This window comes from Pinus tabuliformis, chromosome 5_2 (genome assembly GCF_031772625.1).
Source record: "Pinus tabuliformis cultivar Carrire ecotype Pingquan chromosome 5_2, CPIR1, whole genome shotgun sequence".
NCBI classification, from domain to species: Eukaryota; Viridiplantae; Streptophyta; class Pinopsida; order Pinales; family Pinaceae; genus Pinus; species Pinus tabuliformis.
This window is the reverse complement of record NC_142306.1, coordinates 561158418-561180860: the sequence shown is the minus strand read 5'-3', so window position 1 is coordinate 561180860 and position 22443 is coordinate 561158418. Positions and strand designations below refer to the sequence as shown.

The 22443-nt window shown below is 37.3% G+C and overlaps 1 protein-coding gene across 1 annotated transcript in view; it reads right to left on the bottom strand.

The window, feature by feature from the left end:
- The window catches only part of LOC149160203 (GroES-like zinc-binding alcohol dehydrogenase family protein), a 240623-nt gene that overhangs the window by 134764 nt on the left and 83416 nt on the right, over positions 1–22443 (bottom strand). Inside the window, exon 3 of the mRNA XM_089434537.1 lies at positions 15198–15357. Coding sequence (XP_089290663.1) covers positions 15198–15357 — 160 coding nt within the window. The remainder of the gene's footprint in view (positions 1–15197; positions 15358–22443) is intronic.

Here is a 22443-nt window from a genome sequence, read left to right as displayed (position 1 = left end):
TATCTGATGCTAATAAAAATTAACACTCTATAAAGTTAAAAATATACTAATTGAAGAGAAATATTGATTCACCCCCCTCTCAATATTTCCAACAGGACTGATACTCCTCAATCATGGCATCCTTCCAAACCTATTGACCTGTTGCCTCCTCATAATTGGAAGTTTCGGAATCAATGATGTTCCTCATCAATGTTGTACGTGTTGAGAACCTCTGTGGTCGTCTGTTATCCCCGAAAGTACCTCTAGAAGCTGCATGCCCCTCTACATCCTGCACAGTGTCAACAACATCTATCAAGAGATCTATTGGCTCTGTTATCTCCTAACTATTTGAAGGATGAATATCTAGAATAATGGGACCTATACCTGCATCCTTCAGAGCCTCCTGCTCCTCACTACCAATCTCCATGTGAGACTCACATGAGTTGATACTCTCATTTGCCATGGCATGGGATGGACGTTTTAACAATCTGTACAGTCCTCCCTCTCGAACACCAATTACTCTTGTTGAGTCTATACTCAAGCCCTTAAGCCATACAAGAACATGTCCATCCACAAATACAACTTTGTATCTTCTATCCTCTAATGCTGAGATAGAGAGCAAGTTCTTCTTCAATCCTAGTACAAACAAAACATCTCTCATGTGAAGTGTATCTCCAGACTCTAGCTGAAACAATGTTGATCCAACTCCTTTCATTGTATACTTGGATTTATCCCCAAGTTCCAACTATAATGCTAAGTTTCTCTTTGTTAAATCAGTGAGAGCATCTCGAAAACCAGTGATGTGCCTAGAAGCACCATTGTCCACCAACCAAACATCGATGCCATTTGTAATAGTGCATAGAAGAGTGGAGACAATGAAATATTCCTTAGACTTCTTCTGCGGTGGAAGCTCATCATCAACATCGGTTGTTGATGCATGTTGTTGGAGCGAACAGTTCTAAATAAGAATATATTTATGTAAATTTTTATTAGATGATAAACTAATTGATGATTATTACAGAGAGGACCCCTGGCTTATATATGGCCATGGGTGCCTTTTCGTGAAAAGGTGTGATCTTCTTATCGTGCACTTTCCCTAATTAAACTATAATTATAAATTACAATTTTTACATAACATTGCCTTCCTCTCGAAAAGATGTTTTGTCATCAAAGCATACGTAGCGACAACGGTTGTTGACAAAACGCTTTTGTCTCCCAAGAGGCTTCTTCTTCTGGTATGTTCTTCCATTTAATAAGGTACTCTTTGATTTATCTTGATCGCAAATTCTTTTCCCCAGTGGTGATGATTCCTTCTAGTTCTAAAATGATCTTCCCATCATCATCTAATGTCAAAAGTGTTGTCAGTGTCGCTTGGTTTTTGCCGAGTGCTTTCTTAAGGCTAGATACAGGGAAGACATTGTGAACATGGCTTTTATTAGGAAGGCTTAAGTTGTATGCCACTTGGCTTATCTTTTTGTTAATATGGTATGGTCCATAGAACTTTGGTGCCAATTTGTTTTTCCCCTTTTGTTTTAAGGACAATAGCTTGTAGGGCTGAAGTTTAACAAATACCCATTCTCCAACCTTAAAATTTATTTCTGTTATGTTTTAGTCATCCTGCTGCTTCATATGATTTCTTGCAATATTTAGATTTTCCTTTAGTGCTTGGAAGACTTTTTAGGTCTCTTCTAATTGATCTTTAACTACTGGAAACTTTGTTGCAATAATGGCAAGGTCCTTCCATTTTGGAGGCTCATAACCATATAGAGCTTGAAATGGGGTCATTTTCGCTAACGTGTGATAAGTGGAGTTGTACTACCATTCGACGAGGGGTAACCATTGAGTCCACTTGTTTTTCTTATCTGTCGCATAACAAAGGAGGTAAGCTTCCAAACATTTATTGAAAACTTCTACTTGACTGTCTATTTGAGGATGGTATGTTGAATTCATGTTGAGGTATGTTCTGATATGTTTGAAAAAATATTTGCAAAATTTTTCTTTAAATTTGGCATCATTATCACTCACAATGACCTTGGGAAACCCATGTAGTTTGTAAACATTCTTGCAAAATATCTCAGCGATTTGTTTTGTTGAATCTGATTTCTTCACTCCTATGAAGTGTGCATACTTGGTGAGTTTATCGACTACTATGATGATTTTGTCTTTTCCATCTCACACGGGTAACCCTTCAATAAAGTCCATCGATTGTTTTTCCCACTTTTGGTTTGGAATATTTAATGGGTGGAGCAGACTGTTCTCATTCATATTTCTCTGGCATTGATCACACTCTGTTACATATCTTTGAATATCATTATTCATTCCTTTCCAGAAAAATGATTGGCATGCATTCCAGTAGGTTTTAAAGAAACATACATGTCCTGTTGATAGTGAATCAAGGGACTCCTTGAGAACTTTGGACTTAAATTTGGAATTTGGGCCTACGTAAATCCTTCCTTTATACCAAAGAATATCGTTTTTCCATTCGAATTTTGAATTCTGAGCAGGATTATTGATTATAGCACATGTTTCCGAATCTTTTGCATACTCACTTCGAATTTCGGTAAGCCATTCAAGGACTACAACCGAGCTTGCAAGTAATGATGACTCTTCATCTTTTCTAGATAGAGCATTTGCTACTACGTTGTCCTTCCCCTTTTTATGTATATTTCCACGTCAAAGGCAACAATGTTTTTGATCCACTTTTGTTGTTTTGTAGAAAGTGTTTTTTGTTGGAGGAGATGTTGAAGACTGTTATGGTTTTTTCATATTAGAAACTTACTTCCCAAGAGATATTGTCTCCACTTGGCTAGTGCATGCATAATGGCGAGCATTTCCTTGTTGTATGTAGACCTTAGACATTCCCGCTATTAAAATTGGCAACTAGGGCCAAATTCCACTTTGGGCAGCTCCATTAATGAAGATAATTGTGGCATTGAACTCCTCTTTTTGAGAGGACCAAAATCGACCTAAAGATCACTAAATTTGGATAAGGAAAAGTATATTTTTGAAAGCAAGCCCACACGTGTAATTTATCAAGGTCGGCTTGGCGTTAATTGTTAAGGTGAACTCCTCTCCATCTTATATAAATAGAGGTGTTCTCCAACCTCATTAAATCATCCAAGTGCATCATTCTTTCATCTCTGAGGCAGCCGCAGAAGAAAGGAAGACAAGGAGTGGGCATTTCTGTGCTTTAGGAGTGTTTTCTTGTCCTGGCAGAGGTCTGAATTTGTGCAGGTGGAGGCCGCAAGCTAGGAGAGAGGTTTGAAGGTTGTTTTGGGTACAGTTCTGTGTGGGAGAGCCTATGTTTAGTCAGTTGTAGGTGTTCCTTATTGCATGAGGCCGTAAGGCTCATTTGAGAGATTGTTTGTTACAGTTATAGGGTGCCGCAAGAGTTTGGGAGAATGTTAAGGGGCTCATAGGCCTAATCTAGGGCTGGCCTCTTCCTAGGAAGTTATACTAAACAGCTTGAGTAAGGAAGAGTGGGACCATAGCTGTAGAAGAGCTATTTAAGCAAGGTTGTGAGGGTTGTAGCAATAGGTTACAAGCCCTAACCAAGAGCAACAAGTATAGTCTTGAACAGTTATATAAATGAAGGTTCGAAGCAACTTACCTATGAAGGAAGACCACAGCCTTTAGCACAAGATTTGGGCAATCTTAGCTCCTTATCTTCAAGCCCCAATTAAAGATCTTTGACAACAAAGTTCCTCACCACATTGACCAAGATTGACTATTTAGTATTGCACTGTTTTGGGTTCATTACAATCTGCAAAGGAGGCCACACTAATTGTCCCTAGACTGAGCTCCTTTTGGAGACTATTTTGTAGCTACTTTGACTACCATTGATCTTTGGTTAGGGCAAAGTTTTTCTGCTGTTGTCTGAAGGCAGAATGGAAGATTTGTCTGGGCTACTCCTTTGTCATTTGAACAGTAGCATTGATCATCATATTGGCAAGTCAATTTTGACCTTGATTGTACTCTCTCTCTGTTAAACATTTGATATTTCATAATAAGAAGAATTGATCAAGGGTTTTGCCCATCTTGGGGTTTTTCCCTTGCTTGAGCCAATTCTTGTGTTCTCTTGTCTTGGCTTGTCTTCTGCATATGTTATTTATGTTCTTTCCTTAATTACTGTCAATGTGATAATGGTGATTGTTAATGAAAGAAATGAGATTAAACTTGGGCTCATATGGATCATTGAAGTAATTGACCTAAGCAAAGAGCATGTTAACCAAAAATTAACACCCGTTTATTGAGCTTCCTACTTTCAAATGCTATTGGATGGTCTTCTTGCATCAACATTGCTCCTATTCCAAAACCTAAAGCGTCACATTCAATTACAAATGGCTTTGAAAAGTTTGGAGTTGCTAATACAGGTGCATTAAACAAAATTTCCTTTAGGTCTTCAAAACACTTTTCTGCCTCATCATCCCATTGAAATAAGTTCTTTTTCAGAAGGTTTGTTCAGTGTACGATTACATGAGCATAGTTTCGAATAAACCTTCGATAGTATTTAGTCCACCCTAAGAATCCTCTTAATTTGGTGATGTTAGTCAGTTTGGGCCATTTTTTTATATCTTTGATCTTATTAGGATCTACTTTTGCTCCTTCCTTGGATATTATGTGTCCAAGGTACTCTACTTCTTCCTTCCCAAAGATGCATTTGGACATCTTTGCATAAAATTGATGTTCTTCTAATATAGTGAGGACCTTCTCTAGATGTTGTAGATGCTCCTTCCACGTTTTACTATAGATTAGAATGTCATCAAAGAACACTAACACAAACTTTCGTAGATATGGACGAAATACATCATTCATGGTAGCTTGGAAAGTTCCTAGAGCATTAGGTATCCCAAAAGGCATTACCTTAAACTCATAATGGTCTTCATGTGTTCGAAAGGCAGTCTTTGCTATGTCCTATAACCTTATTCTGATTTGGTAGTATACAGATCTCAAGTCCAATTTTGAAAAATATCTGGGTCCATGAAGTTCATCTAGCATTTCGTCTATGAAGGGAATCAAGAACTTGTTCTTAATCGTTATCTTGTTCAACCCTCGATAATCTACGCATAGTTTAAATGATCCATCCTTCTTTCGGACTAGAACCACTAGAACAGCGTAAGGGCTTCTACTTTTTGTGATGATACATCATACAACACTTTAAAAGATCTTGGACTAACTTGTCAATTTCAGTTTTTTTATTATGTGGATACTTATACAGCTTGATGTTGACAGGGTTTGACCCCGATTTCACTTCGATTATGTGCTTAATTTCTCTTTCAAGAGGCATCTTCATTGGAAGATCTTGGAAAACCTTTTTGTGTTTCTAAATCAGTGCCTGAACTTCAAGTGGTTCTTTGCTAACTAATTTCAAAGCTAGCATTTCCATTTGGTGACACTGCACTATAGATGATGGTGCTCCTTTTCGAATCAACTTCACCATCTGGTAGGATGATACATTTTGATTCTGAGGTGGCTGAAAACCATATATTTTTGTCCTTCCCATTTAAACTTTATGAATTGCTTTTGATGGTTGGCGAAGTAAGTGCCTAAGGTTTGTAGCCATTGGATACCTAGCACCACATCCACTCGTCCTAGTGGTACAGTGTAAAACGGAGATCCTAGATTGTAGTCTTGAATTTGCAATTTGACCTTATGGAATTTCCCTACTTTTTCGATTTTCTTTCCATCTACTACCATTACCTTCATATTAGGCATTGGGTATGTGAAGATGTTAAACCTTTTTGCAATATTTGAGTCCAAAAAATTGTGAGTGCTCCCTGTATCTATTAGAACCATTACATTGCTCTTTTTGATATGTCCTTTTAACTTCAGGGTCTGGAGTTGAGATATTCATGTCATGGCTGATAATGACACTTGAGGAATATTTTCGTTGTCTGATTCTAGGGAAAATTGTGGAGAATCTTCAACTTCTTCTATGTTTGATTCTTCACTATCTGAATCATTGGTTGCTTCAAATGTATACAGGTTCTTGGTCTCTTTTCCTTTAACACATTTACATTTAGAATCTTTTTTTTGCCACAACGTTTGCACTTACCCTCTTTTATTCTTTGTACTTCCAAATTAGTTTTTCATCCATGTAGTTGTGGTGGAACGTACTTTGTATTATCCACTTTAGAAGTTTGGGGAAACCTTCGTCTTGAATATACTCTTTCAACTTTTGGCAGCTATATTCTTTCGAACTTCTTTTCTGCGGCTTTTGCTTTCTTTCTTGCTTCTTCTATAAAGGTGATGTCATGAAGCTTAAGTTCATCCTAGAGATATGGTTTCCCATTCTCTAGTATATTCATCCACATCTCCTTTTTGTTGTAGCCTGGTGACTGTCATGAAGAACTCTTCTTCTTTGATACCTTGAAACCTTTTAAAGAAAGCATCTCTAAATTTTCTCCAACTGATAGCATGTGTTGTTTTTTTCCACCACATATACCAATTATAAGCTTCGCCTTCCAATTGCATGGAGGCACGCTTGATTCTTTCATCGTCATTGTTAATACTATAAATCTCGAAATACTCCTCTGCTTTATTGAACCATGCAACAATGTGTTTCTCGTTACCATCAAATTTGGAAAGCTCAAGTTTTGCTCTTCGTTGATATGTGGAAATCGGGAAATTGGGTCGAGATCTGCATATTTTGAAAATTCGTGTTACTATTTTGTGGATTAGGAATGGAAGATGTATGTGGAGATTCATGAATACGAGGTGAGCTTGATGGGTTTGATGTATTTGAAGCTAAGTTGCACGAAACGGGGAAACGCGGAAGCGAAACGAAACGGGGAAGCGAAACGAAACGCGACCTCCCCAAATTTTGGAAACGGGGAAACGCGAATATATATAATAATATATATATATATTAAAAATATTTAAAAATTATTATTATATATATGTGCAATCATAAAGCATGAATGATACATTTACTTACATAAACATTTAAACATTAAGATTAAATTTACATCACATTTACTACCTGGAAACCCTAAAAAAAATTAAAAACAAATAAAAAAAAAAAAAATTAAAAAACAAGTGTTTTTTTGGGGGAAACGTGGCACGTACGGCCTGGAAACGCGTTTCCGGCCGTACGGCCAAGTTTCCGTTTCGGGAAACGTGGCCGTACGGCCAGAAACGCGTTTCCAGGCCGTACGGTACGGGAAAACGAGTTTCGTTTCGTTTCCCCTGGGGAAACGGACCCCCTGCCCACGTTTCCTGCAACTTAGATTTGAAGAAACAGGGTGTTTAATAGCTTCATTATTCTGGTGTAGTTGATCAGTTGAAATATTCAACTTCTGACATATAAGGTTCAACACCACCATTGCTTCAGTATGATTTTGATCAACCTTATTTGAAGGGTTGCATGTTCCTTTTGAAGCTCATCATAATTTTACTGGAATTGATTCTCTATTCTCACCATTATATCCTGGAGCTTTTTAATACCTTCGTGACCTTATTCTCAAGTTTCGTCAATTTTTTACTAAGTCGCTCATCATCATTGATGGCATTGATCAAGTGTGTGGTGATGTATATTTATTATTTATCCAACTTAACTCGTTTCCTTAGCTTGAATGTAATTTTTTTTTATATATGTATTTTTATTTTATTAATATAATATTTTTTTACTTATATATATATATATATATATATATATATATATATAAAATAAGGTAATTATATAATAAACTAGAAAAAACTAGAAAAATGAGAAGCAAAATCAATCCACCCACAAAGGTCCTCCCTCTAAATGAGGAAGGGGGATGCCATGGGACAAATCCCAAGCTCCCACAAGCAAAAAATTTGATCTTTTATTAATGGTTACAATGAGTAGAAAAGCCTCTAAGAGGTTTGCCCAAAGATGAAGGAGAACTTTACAAAGTAAGAGCTTAGCAAAGCTAGAGTCTCCTAAACAATGCCAACCAAATGGCAAATGGAAAACTCTCAAAGTCCAAAATCTACAAGCCCCAAAAGGCCCACGGCCTAGCCAATTTGCAGTTGTCCTCTAAGGCTCATGACATCCTTGAATTTGATCTTCAAGTGTGTTGGAGGTCTTGCAAAAAATGGTTAGAAGTTTTCCAATATTTCTCTTCAACACTCTTGTTGGCCAAAGCTCCAACTGTGGGATGCAATACAAAACAAAATGTTAGTGTAAAAGGAAAACAAATTAAACAAAAATAAATTACAAATTAATATACAAGACACTAAATCAAGTAATGGGAGTGACCCCCCATACTTGTTTAGCTTAGGAAATGCTCTTGAATAACTTATATAACCTTGAAAGCTCTAAAATCAAAGAAATATGAAATTTAGATGATCAAGTAGATAATGAGTAAGAGAAACTCCCCTCTTTCTCTTCTTTAGATGAAAGACTTGGAGTGGAAAATCGATGAGTCTTGAGTCACTTTGAATCTAGGAGTGAGTTGATCTAATTGAGATTTCTCCCACGCCCAGATGGATTCCTGCACACAAATTCAAATAGATTTTTCCCTACACACTTGAAACAAGTATTAGTTTGCAAATGGATTAGAGCAACATAATGAATAAGATAGACCAAATATTCCTCCAAAAATAAATTGGCAAGCTCATTCCTAGAATGCTACTCTAAATCAAGGATATGTGCAAGATAGCTTGCACATATCAATCCAAAATATATGGCAAATATAAACTAACAACATTCAATTATGCAAGAAAACTAAAGCATAATAACAAGATCATGGAAGGATATCACCTCAAAACGCCAAGAGAACACCACCAAAATTGCCCCAAAGTCTTTGATTATATTAGCAAGTTGCAAGTACAAAATGGCAGAGTTTCCTCAAGCCCAATAGCTCATAACATGATACAATATGAGAGCCCATGGCTCTATTATATAGAGAGTTGGGAGCAAATCCCAATGAAAAATGCTCATGACAAATGGCATTGGAGCCAATCCCAAAGAAGAGAGAGTCAAGTTCCAAGTGGAGATGAGAGAGACACCAAGGAAAATTGAATTCCCTGTGTGGCACCATGAAATCCTCCAAGAGAAATTGAATTCTCTATGTGGCACAATAGAAAACCCAAGTGTGAAATAAGACAAGTAGATAACTCAAGTCACAATCCAACTTCAATCCATGTGATGCCACCTCTGATGATGATCCCAATGAGGAATAATGTAGATCCTCCAAGAGAATGTGTGGTCCCTCCAAGAGAAATCGAATTCTCAAACTGAAGTGTTGAGTGTAGATGGAGTGGAGTGTAAGTGAGACAAACTCCCATGAAATCCTCCACAAAATATCCCATCGAATATTCTTTTGTGCATTAAATCCTCCAGATAATTCGATTCTCCACATGTGCATGTGCTTCATTAACTCTGGGAAATTCGATTTTATGAGATAATGGTGTATTTATGATACAGTCTGCTTAGTCATCGTCCACATGTCCCTTGACTCAGTGCTTTGACTTATGATAATTTCCAAGTCATTTCCATGTCATTTTTTCAAATGGAATAATTAATTTCTCTCTATTTTATTTAATTCTAGCCTAATTAATTGACACATTTTCCACTAACATAGGAAAAGTGGGTTTTAAGGGTCTATAACACATTATTAACCCCTCAAAGTGTACCATAGTAGAAATTTTGGGGTGAGAGGTGTATGTTTTATTACTCATACCCCATAAAACTTCTCTAGACAAGACTTATTATATTTCAATTACATTTTTTATTGCATTTTTTGCCCTGCGGAAAATCTAAAATATTAAAAAATGACTACCTAGACTTAACCAAATTCCACAAAATTTCTTGTGTGATCTAGTATGGTAATATACATCGACTCTAGACATGAGGACTCACCCAAGGCCGCACCATCAAGTCATACTAAGGATTTAGGGTAAATATGGAGGAAAAAACTCAATTAATTATTAAGTCCTAGTAGGGAGATGATAATTAACCAAGTGAAAAATAAAACCTCCCAAAGTAATACTCGCTTGTTGGCAAGGTCCCAAGCTACCTAGGCCTATTATAGACTCAAAACTCATCATTATTAGCATCACTTATTACAATTCCCCATAGGGTGTGGAATTTGGGTACAAGAGAAAATGATGAGAAGTAGAAGTAAAATTTAAAAAACTTTGGTACTCTGATGATATCTGATGGTACAAGTGTCCTTTGGTACATCCTTGGGCATGGAGTCTTCATATAATAATCAGGTGCCACTCCAATGGTCAACAGGCGGAATGGGGGAGAATGGTGAACTAAAGACATAGCAACACTAAACAGACTATAATGATGTTAGAGGATCGAGATGGCTATGATACCAGATGGAGCGAACAACTCTAAATAATAATATATTTATATAATTTTTTATTAGATGATAAACTGATTAATGATTATTATAGAGACAGCCCCTGGCTTATATATGGCCTTGGGTGCCTTTTCGTGTAAGGGCGTGATCTTTTCATCGTGCCCTTTCCCTAATTAAACTATAATTACAAATTACAATTTACATAACAACTGCTTTCCCTTCCTTTTATCCTAAGGACACTGGGATGCATCATGGCAATTGAAGCACTTGATCTTTGACATATCCTTCTTCTTTTGATCCTAAGTTGGAGCGTGTCTTCTACCTAAATTCTTCTTATCAAACTTTCCAAAGTTTCTTCCTATGAATTTTGCAAGTCGCTTTTGGACAACAATCTGACCTCCTCTTGGACACAATCAATCCATAGCTTATCAAACTTGGGCAAATTTTCTTATGCACAAATTCCCTGAACAAATGGATCCCATGAGAAAGGGAATCCATTAAGAGTTACTGTAACAAGCTCTATAACACCAACGTTATCTCCTTATGGACAAATCTTTCCTATCCATAGTTTTTCTAAAACTATTCCATAATAATTAAAAAAACTAAGAATATTTACTATTAAGGAATTACAATTCCTTTACAATATAATAATTAAAATAACTAAGAATATTTACAATTAAGGAATTACAATTCCTTTACAACATTGAATCCCAGTTTGCAGCTTTATCTCCAAAAAGCTTGATGACTTGGATCTCCAAAAAGCTTTATGACTTGGAAGCTCTAATGCTCCTGCATCAAACTCCCAAGGTAGAAAATAATTTCATGGTCTCCTGACCAAGAGTTGTTGTTTTTGACGTCCTCTTGGATCCCATACATAGTTTTTTTTGTTGATCATCGGCTTTGTCATGTTGTTGTACTATTCCTTCTTGAATTCCACTATAATGCGTCTTTTTCCTTCCTTGCTGCAAACTAGTTGTTTTCACCATGTTGTTGCTCACTATCTCAAGTGAAATTTTTCTAGCCAAGAAAACAAACAAAATATACAGCCATCCAAGCATACTATTAGTCCCATTCCATGCTTGTAAAGTTGATCTCCGAGCTCTGTGTCTCACTTCAATCTGCTAAATGAGCTTTGTCTCCAAGCTGCCAGCAAACTCTTCCTCCTTTGACTTTGTTCAATCCTTATTCACAACAATTTTTGCAAATTGTTCACCCTCAGTTTTTGTTCCACTTGCATCAATTTGAAAACTAATAATCACTTTTGCTGCACTTGCATGCACACAATCAGCGTGAACACTGAAAGGTGTCTCTACCTTTGGCTCATCATTCACTATGAACATCCCATTCAAGCATTGCTCCTCCTCTCTGCTAAGAACAAAATTTGAACTCCGTTCTCCTCTATCTTCCTCTTTTTTCATGACAACTTCAAAGGGATGTTCATCATCAATAACACCTGCAACCATAAACAACCCATTACAAAAAACATAAGGATTTGCAGGCTCATTTGATGTCTCAAACATCATATCTTCACCAACATTGCTATCTTCTCCATGGATTTCTCCTTGCTCAAGTTCACCCCTGTGAACCATCTCACACTTAGTAGCTTTGAGTTCTTCCTTCAACTTGTGTCTCAATTTTTGTCTCTGCTTCTTGGCCCATAATCTTTCAACATGCCACTTAATCCTTTTCCTCAAGTTCCACCCATATCTTTGGTTCTCCTCATTCTGTTGTAGCAGCTCTGTAAGCACATTCAATTGTGCTTTTATCTCAACAAGTTCCCTCTCGTATTCTTCATCACTCATTTTCCTTATGCCAACTTCTTTGGCATCTTTGTGGCTTCCCTCTGAATTCTTCAAATGACTATCCATAGTCATCTTCATCTTCTCCTCTTCCTCTGTGAGCTTTCCACTGCCCACTATGAACTGCAAATAACCTTTACAGTAACAGGTCTCCTTCCTACTACACACGCCTCACCAAGCTTCCCACTTGTACTTGGTCTTTTGGCATTCCTAGTTCCCTCCTCTAGAACCCTTTGAGCACTCCTTGCTCTTCAAGTTTCTACAGTCACTCTTCCTCCTCCATCACAACTGCGTTATCTATCAGAATTCTCACCACATCCTCCTCAATTGTTGCTACCTGTCATCAATATCCACAAATTAAAAAAAAAAAAAAAACAAAAAACAAAATCAATTTACCTGCCACTATATTAATATCATCCTAATTTTTTTCCTCCATATTGTTGCACAAAAGTCTTCTGTTGTCTCCATATCTCCTGCTCTGATACCACTTGATGCAGGAAAAATATCAATTTTCCCTCAAAATTCACCTTCTCATGATCACACAACAAATCACTTCATCATCAAACCCTTAATGTGTTCTTCAAAAGCATTTCATATAAAAAATCCTACTTCACTTACAATGAATCCTAGAGCATGCACAAATTAGAACTATTATCCATCACATAGATACACCAGACAATTTGTGAACATAATGAAAATTCCTTTCATTAATAAAATCATGTCCATACAATTACAAAACAATTACAAAAGTATTCATTACTCTCTTGGCTTGATTTCACATTCATTTGGCCATTAGCTTTGTCTGTAGGCTTACAATGATTAAATACAAAGTTAGAATAAAAGTATATTTTTTACATCCATAAATCACTCTTGATTTATTCCATAAAGCTCTCATGATTTATTCCATAAAGCTCTCATGCTTTTCAAGGTAAATTAGCTTTTTCCTTATGGACAAATCTTTCCTATCCATAGTTTTTTCTAAAACTATTCTATAATAATTAAAAGAACTAAGAATATTTACTATTAAGGAATTACAATTCCTTTACAATATAATAATTAAAATAACTAAGAATATTTACAATTAAGGAATTACAATTCCTTTACAATATTGAATCCCCGTTTGCAGCTTTATCTCCAAAAATCTTGATGACTTGGATCTCCAAAAAACTTGATGACTTGGAAGCTCTAATGCTCATGCATCACTTGTCTTCATCCTTCTTGTACTTGGCTTTCTCCTCAGCTCCCTCTGGCTCTAAAATGACTTTCTCCACATTATTCTGAAGCTCATTTTCTTCCAAGATATAAAGTATTCTGGTCTTCTAGGATTTAAATTGGTGGCACCATCCAATCTCTCTTCAACTTTGAGACTTGGTGCCATTTTGCCAAGAGATCCAAAAACCAATCAAGTTGCTAAATACTTGGTCTCTAAGGCTGACTTCAATGGTTGACCTTTCAACAAAACTCTGATCCCATGTTGAATTTTCTACAAGATGTACATTAGAATATGATTTTCTGCCAAATAATTACTTCCTAATGATTTCCAAACAGTGTTTATGCCACTACTATCATTGAATTACTACACTTTAGAAAATCTCAACAGTAAATGTAGAGGAAACAATAAAGATCAAAGAAAGACAACCATGCACAATAGAGACAACAAATTTTACCTTGGGAGAAAACCCAGTAACTTTTCTTAGGAGAAATTATTCTTCAACAAGGTTTACAAATCAGCGATTTGTCTAGAAATCTGTGCCAATATCCAAGTCCAAATACAGTCAAACCAAGTCAATACTTCAGCAAGTCAACGTTGGTCAAAGCAACTAAAATATCAAAAATTCAACGCTGGTCAACATCGTAGTAAAAACAGGGCTGCATTCAACTTCGGTCCTGCGGTCAACTGCGATCAACCTGCGGTGTTCCTGCAGTGAAACTATGGCCTTCCTGCGATCAAACTATGGCCTTCCTGCAGACAAATTTGTCTTCCTTCTCCACACAGGCGGCTGTCCAAGAGGGATAAGAATGATGGAGAAAACTTGCTCTTTGTTGGTGTTGAAATAAGGCATCACAATGTCTATTTATACTTGTCGAATGGGGGTGTGACAACCCAGGAGACACACCTCTTCATAAGCTAGCCGCCTTGAATTCTTCCTAGGCCTAATTCATCTAGGCTGACTTGGAGACCTTTTAGCAAAGCGGGAATACCTTCCGATGCTACACAAAAATCAACATGTATTAGATGCATTATTGGTGATTTCATGGTGATTGGTGAGTTAGGATCCTCCAATAATTGAGATGATGATTATGCCTGCTCAACTGACTTGCTCTTTCTTTTGGGACCTCACTGGCTCTTTATGTGTTGTAACTTGTTGTACAGGGACATTCTTCACTGCATGCTTGAGGCTTCACCCTCAGTTTTCCATTTACATACAATTCTGCATTGTTTTGGCCATTCTCTTGAGAGGGGATGCCTTAAGCACTCCCCACTTGGGTAATAATATTACTGGATGTGCCTTGGAGTCCCACTGACCTATCTTTGGTCATAGTGGACATTAATAATATCCTAATGCAAATTATGGTGCATTAAGGTCCATCTTTATAGGGATTTTCAACTAATTTGATGTGGCAGGCATTTCCAGCATTGATCGACCATGCATCATGCAAAACATCAATTCAGTAACACCCCAATTCACACTTCCTGCTGAATATGTTCATAGATAATTATGTAGCATTGTAGCTGCTCTAGACGGTGACAAATTTAATTCAAAGTCCAGAAAAAGACCTTGCATTTACTAATTTATAGTATAGTGTGTGTTAATCTGTGCTTTAAACACCAATTAAAGACTAGTTTCAAGCAAGCAATGCCACCAGTAAGTATATTACATGTATTTCACGAATTTAATACAAAATAGTAAAATACCATCTTCTATTTCCTGATGGCCAGCTAGATGGCATTCATATTGAGATTTGAATGCTTTGCTTTTCAATACCTTTTCTTGCCAGCTCTCATTCTTTGGCTGTCTCACATTGAAGACATGAATTATTCAAGAACAGAGCATTAAAAGCCAATAACACAGAGGGAGATCCACTTTAAAAATATGGTTGAAATAGAATGCTCCAGTAGATCCTGTACATTTACCTCTGATGTGTAGTCAATAGCCTTCTCTGCTCCTGCTTCCATAACACGGTCTATGCTTAGTTTGCCACAAGTAGTTACAACTTTACACCCAGCTTCCACTGACAGCTGTATTGCGGCAAGACCAACTGCCCCTCCACCTCCTATTACAAGTACCCTCTGTCTACAGATCAAATAATATGGATGTCAATAATTGAATGAGAAGTAGGGGTGAAGAAGTTCCTAATTCCAAAAACTTGGAAAAAAAGAAATAAAAATATATTGTTGAGAGTTGAAGACCTTTAGTTCATAATGGAGCTTAAATTTACATAAAGGTTGAAAAGGGCTAATATTAGTGAATTTCTTATTCTCCAATGACATTTAAAACATTGCAATGCATTTGTATGCTAGTAAACAAATGAAGAAATGGAACAAACGATCACCTACTAAGCTTGCAAACTCACAAGAATTCGATGAAAATTAATCAAATCCAAAACATACATCTAGAGCAATTACAAGACAGATAACTTGAATAGACAAACAGTTAACAAGAAGAAAAATGCAACAGGTTATGCTAGACAAGATAGGATGATTTTAGTAATATCCAAAGTGACCAAAAGTGTAGGTCAATGGGACTAAAAAATACAGCAAGTCACATACAAAATGTGGGAGTGCAAAGGCTACTACTAAACATTAAAAGATAAAGAAGTACAAGTGAACATAAAGAAAAGTGAGTAGGAAAGAGTGAACCAAGAAGGTAAAGCCTGGAAAGCCCTACTCCACTCTAGATTGAGAGATAGAGTAGATTATAATGAACATAAATCATAAAAAACCTGCCTACACACAATGTACACCTAATATGCGTGTGGAGAACAATGCCCAAAACTGTAATAGCTATTAGTTAGACAATAACTCCTTACATATTAGGAGAACAACTCCAAATAACCCAATACTGTATATCAAAATCACAAGTCAACTGTATAATAATGACTCTACTGACCTCTTATATATACAAGTTCTCACTCATTGCCCATGTAAAAGACCACAACTAAGCCAGCCTACTATGACATATACATTTGACCCCTGAACCCTCCAGCTCCAAATGGGGCAAGTTGAATCCAACCCTCCCTGCTGCCCTTCCAATGCCAACGAACCAAACCTGCAACATATTTGCAAGGTGAACATATGGTCCTAAAAATGAACGAGCCAATAACCTGAAACAAATGAGGCAAGGAGATCATATCACATAATCCAAAAGTCCTTCACAGTCTACCCATATATTGAGTAGGCATCATCTGATGCAAAAACAAGACTTACCAAGGGGATAAACACTCTAGGCATTGCAACACCCACTTAGCTACAAGAATACCACCTTGGGTGAAAACACCAATCAAGCCAAGTCCTCCTTCATCCTTGGGTATAGTGCACACATCACATGGAACCAAATGAATGTTGCTCTCTCCACCATACTTGGACCAAATATATGAGCACAAAATTTGCTCAAGCCGCAAAAACTACACCCTATTACTGCAAAATCTAGCACCTTAGTGCAAAGCCTCATTAAGCACTCTAAATTAAAAGAGAAACAATGGTATCAATCACCATTGTCACCTTAGCAACTCTTCGCCTTTTGTCCTGTGGTTGGTTACTATCCCCACAAGGGAGGCCTCCCCAACAGATCTTAAGGATTAGATAACCCAACTGTTCCGAGGTTAAATACCCCCTAATGGTTCTACTAATACAATCGCCCAAGGATAATGTTCAGTAAGGATCTAGGTGAGATAAGATATAATTTCAAGACAACGAGTTCAAAGGACCCTATGGCTAAATCTAGAGGGCTTAACAAGTCATGGAGAGGCTCAAATAGGTTCTCACACACATGTTATCTTTAAATAACAAACTTTTGTTATAAACTAGGGTTTCTAGCAGCAAAATTACAGCATGCAAAACTTATAACAGCACTAACAAAATAACCTAAATTTGATAATCAACAAGTGAGAAACAAAGGTATTTAATGCATAAACAAGGAAACATATTACAGCAAATTTCAATGGTTGACACATAAAACAGAAAGAAAAACTCTAGATGCCAACCCTAATTAATGGTTGAAAATGCATAAAAAATAATATTTATACGTTTCCAATTTAGCACATGCAAAACCTAACCTTAGGACTATAAGGTCCAAGGTAATTAAAGCTATAGAATGCAGGTTTTACTGTAACCTAACCTTCATTTACCCTAGAAAACAAAAAATTTAGGGTTTTAATTTTGTTATCTAAAAGGATTGACACAATAGTGAATTAGTGCCTTTCTCAATCAAGGGGGCTAATGGGGTCTAAGGCAAAGTCTATGGAAGAGGACCAATGGGAATGATTCATGAGAGAGAGAAAAGTTACAAATGAGTTTCTCTACACCACAAACCCTAGAGATTTTAAATCAAATTGGAGATCAAATGCAAGGAAGCTATACCAAGATTCCTTAACGGAAACTTGATGATAATCTTGCAAATGAGATGTTAGTGTCATAAAAGGTTCCACACATTTTGTGAAAAATTCAACAAAACCCTAATTCTACAACAAATACAAGATGGAAGAAGATACAATAAACTTGCACAAAACACCATAGAAACATCATTTATCATCCAAGGGAAAATCCATCCAATCAAAATATCTCCCCAAGACAATATGCTCATTTAATGCTCAACAGCGACCAAAAGCAAAGAGGCAAGCTAGTGTGCACTCTCTCAAGTGCGAATGTGACAATGATTCAACACCAAATCAACTCCCATCTACTTATATGATGGCAAACTAGTCGATTTAGGGTAAAATTAGACTAAAAGCCCTAGAAATATTATAATATGTAATTACAAGTTAAGTAGGTCACAAGCCAACCCTAAAGATAGCTATCTTAATAATAAAACATAAAACAAACCTCAACTAGCCCACACATGTGAGCCAAAATTGCTTCCAAGGGTGACATCTCCTCTAAAAGTGTATTTGTCATCAAAACATGTCATGGATGACTCACAAAGTTGCTCCTCACTCCAAAAGCCACAATTCCTCATCAAAAGTGCCCAATCATCAAGTAAAGGCTCCCTCCAGAAGGCAACAACATCAAACAAGCCCACATCATCACTCCAAGCCACATGAAGGAACATCATGAAGCTAGGGCATGACATCATCATCTAGAGCAGTGTACCATACCCTCCAAAGGGTCTCAAGTCATCATCATCACCAAAACATCCCAGAAACAAGGCAATGTCCATCAAGAAGTTGCAATGACAACCTGGTGGCTTCCTGTCATCTCTAGGATGCATTAGCTCTCTAAGCAATGCCTTAGTTCAGATGTGCAGCGTTTCAAGTCCTAGAGGGAGAGGAGAGTGTCATCAACTATGCAAGATACATCCCAAGGTCAATGCTCCTCAAAAGGTGGTCAACGTCCTAGCTCTCGTGCCCATTAAAGTCATCAAATGAGGTTGGACGTCCTTTCTTAAGTGCTAGAGAAGCATCATGCTATCCTCAAGGGATGGCAACTATACCTAGGGGCAAGCATCTCACAACATACCCATGGAATCAAATGAGGTCAACATCATAAGTGCAAGAACCAAAAGAGTATTGGAGTGGACTATATTAAATGTGAAAGGCATCAAAGTACTTTACACAAGCATCATCTTCAAATGTCTTTATAGCTAATGATTTGTAAACAAGTTACCATGCCTGGCTATGGGAGGGTTATCACAAGGCCCTATTAGATGCTTCCAACCCTATGGGGAGGAACAATTCATAGGCCGACCCATCAATTAGCAAGTGGAAGTGGTTAGTGGCATGGTACGAATTTACTTCATGGAGGATGCCACAATCTTTGCACCAGTTACAAAATTCCAACATTCTTGAGCATTATGATCTGAAGAGGGAGCAACTGTCAGACCTGAGTTACCCCTTTCTTCGGCCTAATTTTACCACCCCTCTTGTGTGCCTTTTTCTTCATTGATTTTCTTTTTCTTAGCAAATATAGCTTGGGTTACAAGCTTTTATTGATTCACCATCAACCCCTTAAAGATGAAGAGTTTCATTATTCATCGGGCCTGGGATAATCAAAGTTCCTTTTTATTTAGATGGCTCATGGAGTCATGCATTAGCAAGGAATTGGGTAAGGGCTAATGAGGTTGGTAAAGCTTAGGCTAGGCTTTTGTCCACACACTTTTCATTATCCCTACCAATTTTTTGCATTTTAACATTTATGGCACATGCTTTTTCTTTTCAATCTATTGCATCAATCTCTTAAGGCAAAGTTTTTGGGACCCTACTCAAGGATGAAGAAAACGCAGAATCAATATTGGTGACTGATAGCAATCAACCCAAAGATGGGAAATGGATATAAGGCAAAGATGGAAAATGCTAAGTATGGGTTAAGATGGACACACAACATCAATGAGAACCCCCTACTTGTGCCCCTCCTAAACAAAGGAATGAAGGCCTCAAGGAGGGTCATAGTAGACTAGGGGCAAGTGATAGCAACCAAGGTGAAGCATGGGAACAAAATACAAACAAAAGTGGTCAATCATCCAATTCAACCTATGATCCATACTAGAATGACTAAAAACATTAAATGAAAGTATTTGATTACAAAAATGGTTAATGTGCCTCATATTTCATAACCCACCTTCATTGTATGAGTAGGCTAGATGGAATAAAACATTAACCAAAGCATGGATGGGAAGCATTAGTGGCTGGTTATTTTTAGATCACCATAAGGTTGTTGATTGGCAAATTGACACAATAAGAGAAAAAATGTGTCCTAGGAGTTACCCACTTGGGTTGGTAATAGGACCTACTAGGGAACAATCAAGAGACATAATATACACATGAAGCTAGATGAATGTGCCCAATAATAGTCAGTTTCCCAACAAATTGGAGATCCTTATGGTGCCAAAAGTGAAGTAGAATTTGAAGACACCAATCCCACAAAAATATTGACGATATCCCCACCCTAATAGGAATATTTGAATACCTCACAATGACCTCTAATCAAATATATGTCCTAGCCTCCTAGGTGCATGCAAGGATCCTATCTAGTGGTGAATCCATCCAAACCAACCAAAAATCTATCTTGCAATCATCAATCACAAACTGTAAAGTAGAGAAAAATGTATCCAAACATGCAAGAGCCCCATCAACAAAACTTGACTTAGCACTCACACAGAGGAGAAAATCATCTTCAAAATGGTTATTCACAATCTCTGAGTCATCAAAGAACAAGATGCCTCAAACTTGCCCCGCAATATGAGCACTCTCTAACAAGGAACCCACAGCATTTATTATCAACACATACAAATAGGAAGTTAAAGGGCACCCCAGATGAATGGATCGATATAGGAAAATCCAAAGGAACAAGGAATTATTGATTGAGACAAAGATCGATGTGTTGTTGAAGAAAGTGTTCGTCATAGCAACACATTGTGATCCAAAATGACAAAAAGTCAACATCTTTGAAATGAAATAGTCACCCAAACATAAGCTTTATCAAAGTCAATTTTTAAGAAAAAAGGGACTATAAACCTCAAGCCCCCACCAAGGCTCCCATGCTGACATCACAATCTCAAGAATGAATCTCCCCTTAACAAAACCAATCTACTCGTGGTGCACCACTTTTCGTGCAATTGAACAAATCCTCAAGGCCAATGCCTTGGTCGTAATTTTATATACAACTATCAGCAAAGTGATAGGCAACCAACCACCAATAAAATCTTGCATTCTTAGAAGTTAGGAATAATTTTGATCAGGCCCTAATAGAGAAACTATGAAATTTGACCTAAGGTGAACACTTCAGATGCCAAACAACAAAAATTGTCGCCAATGGTGTCTCGCAAGGCCTTGTAAAAAGGCCATCCAAGCTATAAACTTGTAATTTTGCATGGAAGTGATGTAGCCTAAAGCTCCTCCCTTAAAAAAACTCTATCCAAAGTATCTTAATCACAGCTAAAAACCTTACAAGGGTCAACCTTACAACAAGAATCTCTCGCAACCACCATGTGACCACCCAATTTACAGAACATAAGGTGCAAAAATATTTTCAAATGAGAACTTAACACACCTCAAACCTTAGAAGGGTCCTCTAGAAGAGAAGCATCTTCCCTACACAAACCAAGCACCCTATCAATGGCCACCTTCCCCTTGAGCAAGTTGAAGAAGAATTTTTTACCTTCATCTCCATCTTGGATCCATTGTAGATGAGAACAAACCCAAGAACCCCTGGCAATATTGAATATAGACCTCACCTTTGTAAACAACCATCTCTAACTTCTCAACCTCCTATTGAAGGGTAACAATATGAATGTCCTATTGAAGAAAGATACAAATTTCCTCGAGCCTAATTCATGTTGCCTGTAACTCTTTCCCAATTACAGGCCATCATCAAACCCCAACCTCTCATGAACTTAATAGTGCAACAAATTGCAATGTACCACCAAAGTATCCATCCCTAAGAGCCCACTTGCCTAGAGGAGAGGTTCCAAACTCTCTAAAATAGGGCATGGAAATCATCTAATACCAAATGAGACACATTCAACTTGAACAAAGAATGAAATGAACCAGCCAAGTGACCCACAGAGAACACAATCTAAATAGGAAGTTGTTGCTAACCTATCACATCCATCAGCACATCCACGAGGTAGATCTTATAGGAAAAGGACATATCCTCCCAGGGACCATAGAATTGATCAAACCAAGCCTGAACAATGCCTCATCCATACCCATAGTTGGTCCATGTGAACTGACTACCATAGTCAATCCCTCTTTGTTTCTAAATGGGATCAAACATCTGAAGGGTGTCCTTATAGAATCACTAAGCTTGCTTCTTCAAACTACAAATCACAAAGTTTGTACCTCCAACAATCCATTCCATAGCCAAAAAAGAAAATGCCATCTAATCCCAAAGCCTACCATGCTTCGAACTAAGGTTAGGAGCATAAACCGCACAAAATCCTATCATTCGATCCTAGATCAAAAATATGACCTAGACACACCAATCCTCATGATCAAACCATAAGCTACCACAAAGTTTTGCAAATAGGATGAAAGGGAAATCATCATCGCTCCACTCCCATGACAATCATCTAAAGCCAAAAAAAAGACCGCTAGAACAATAAGTCATCAAGTTTTGAAGCTTTAACCCAATCAACTTGGCCTCCTATAAGAAAACCACATCCACTCGGAAACACTACAAAACTCCTCAAACAATATCTTTTCAAATGGTAATTGACATCCTTTGC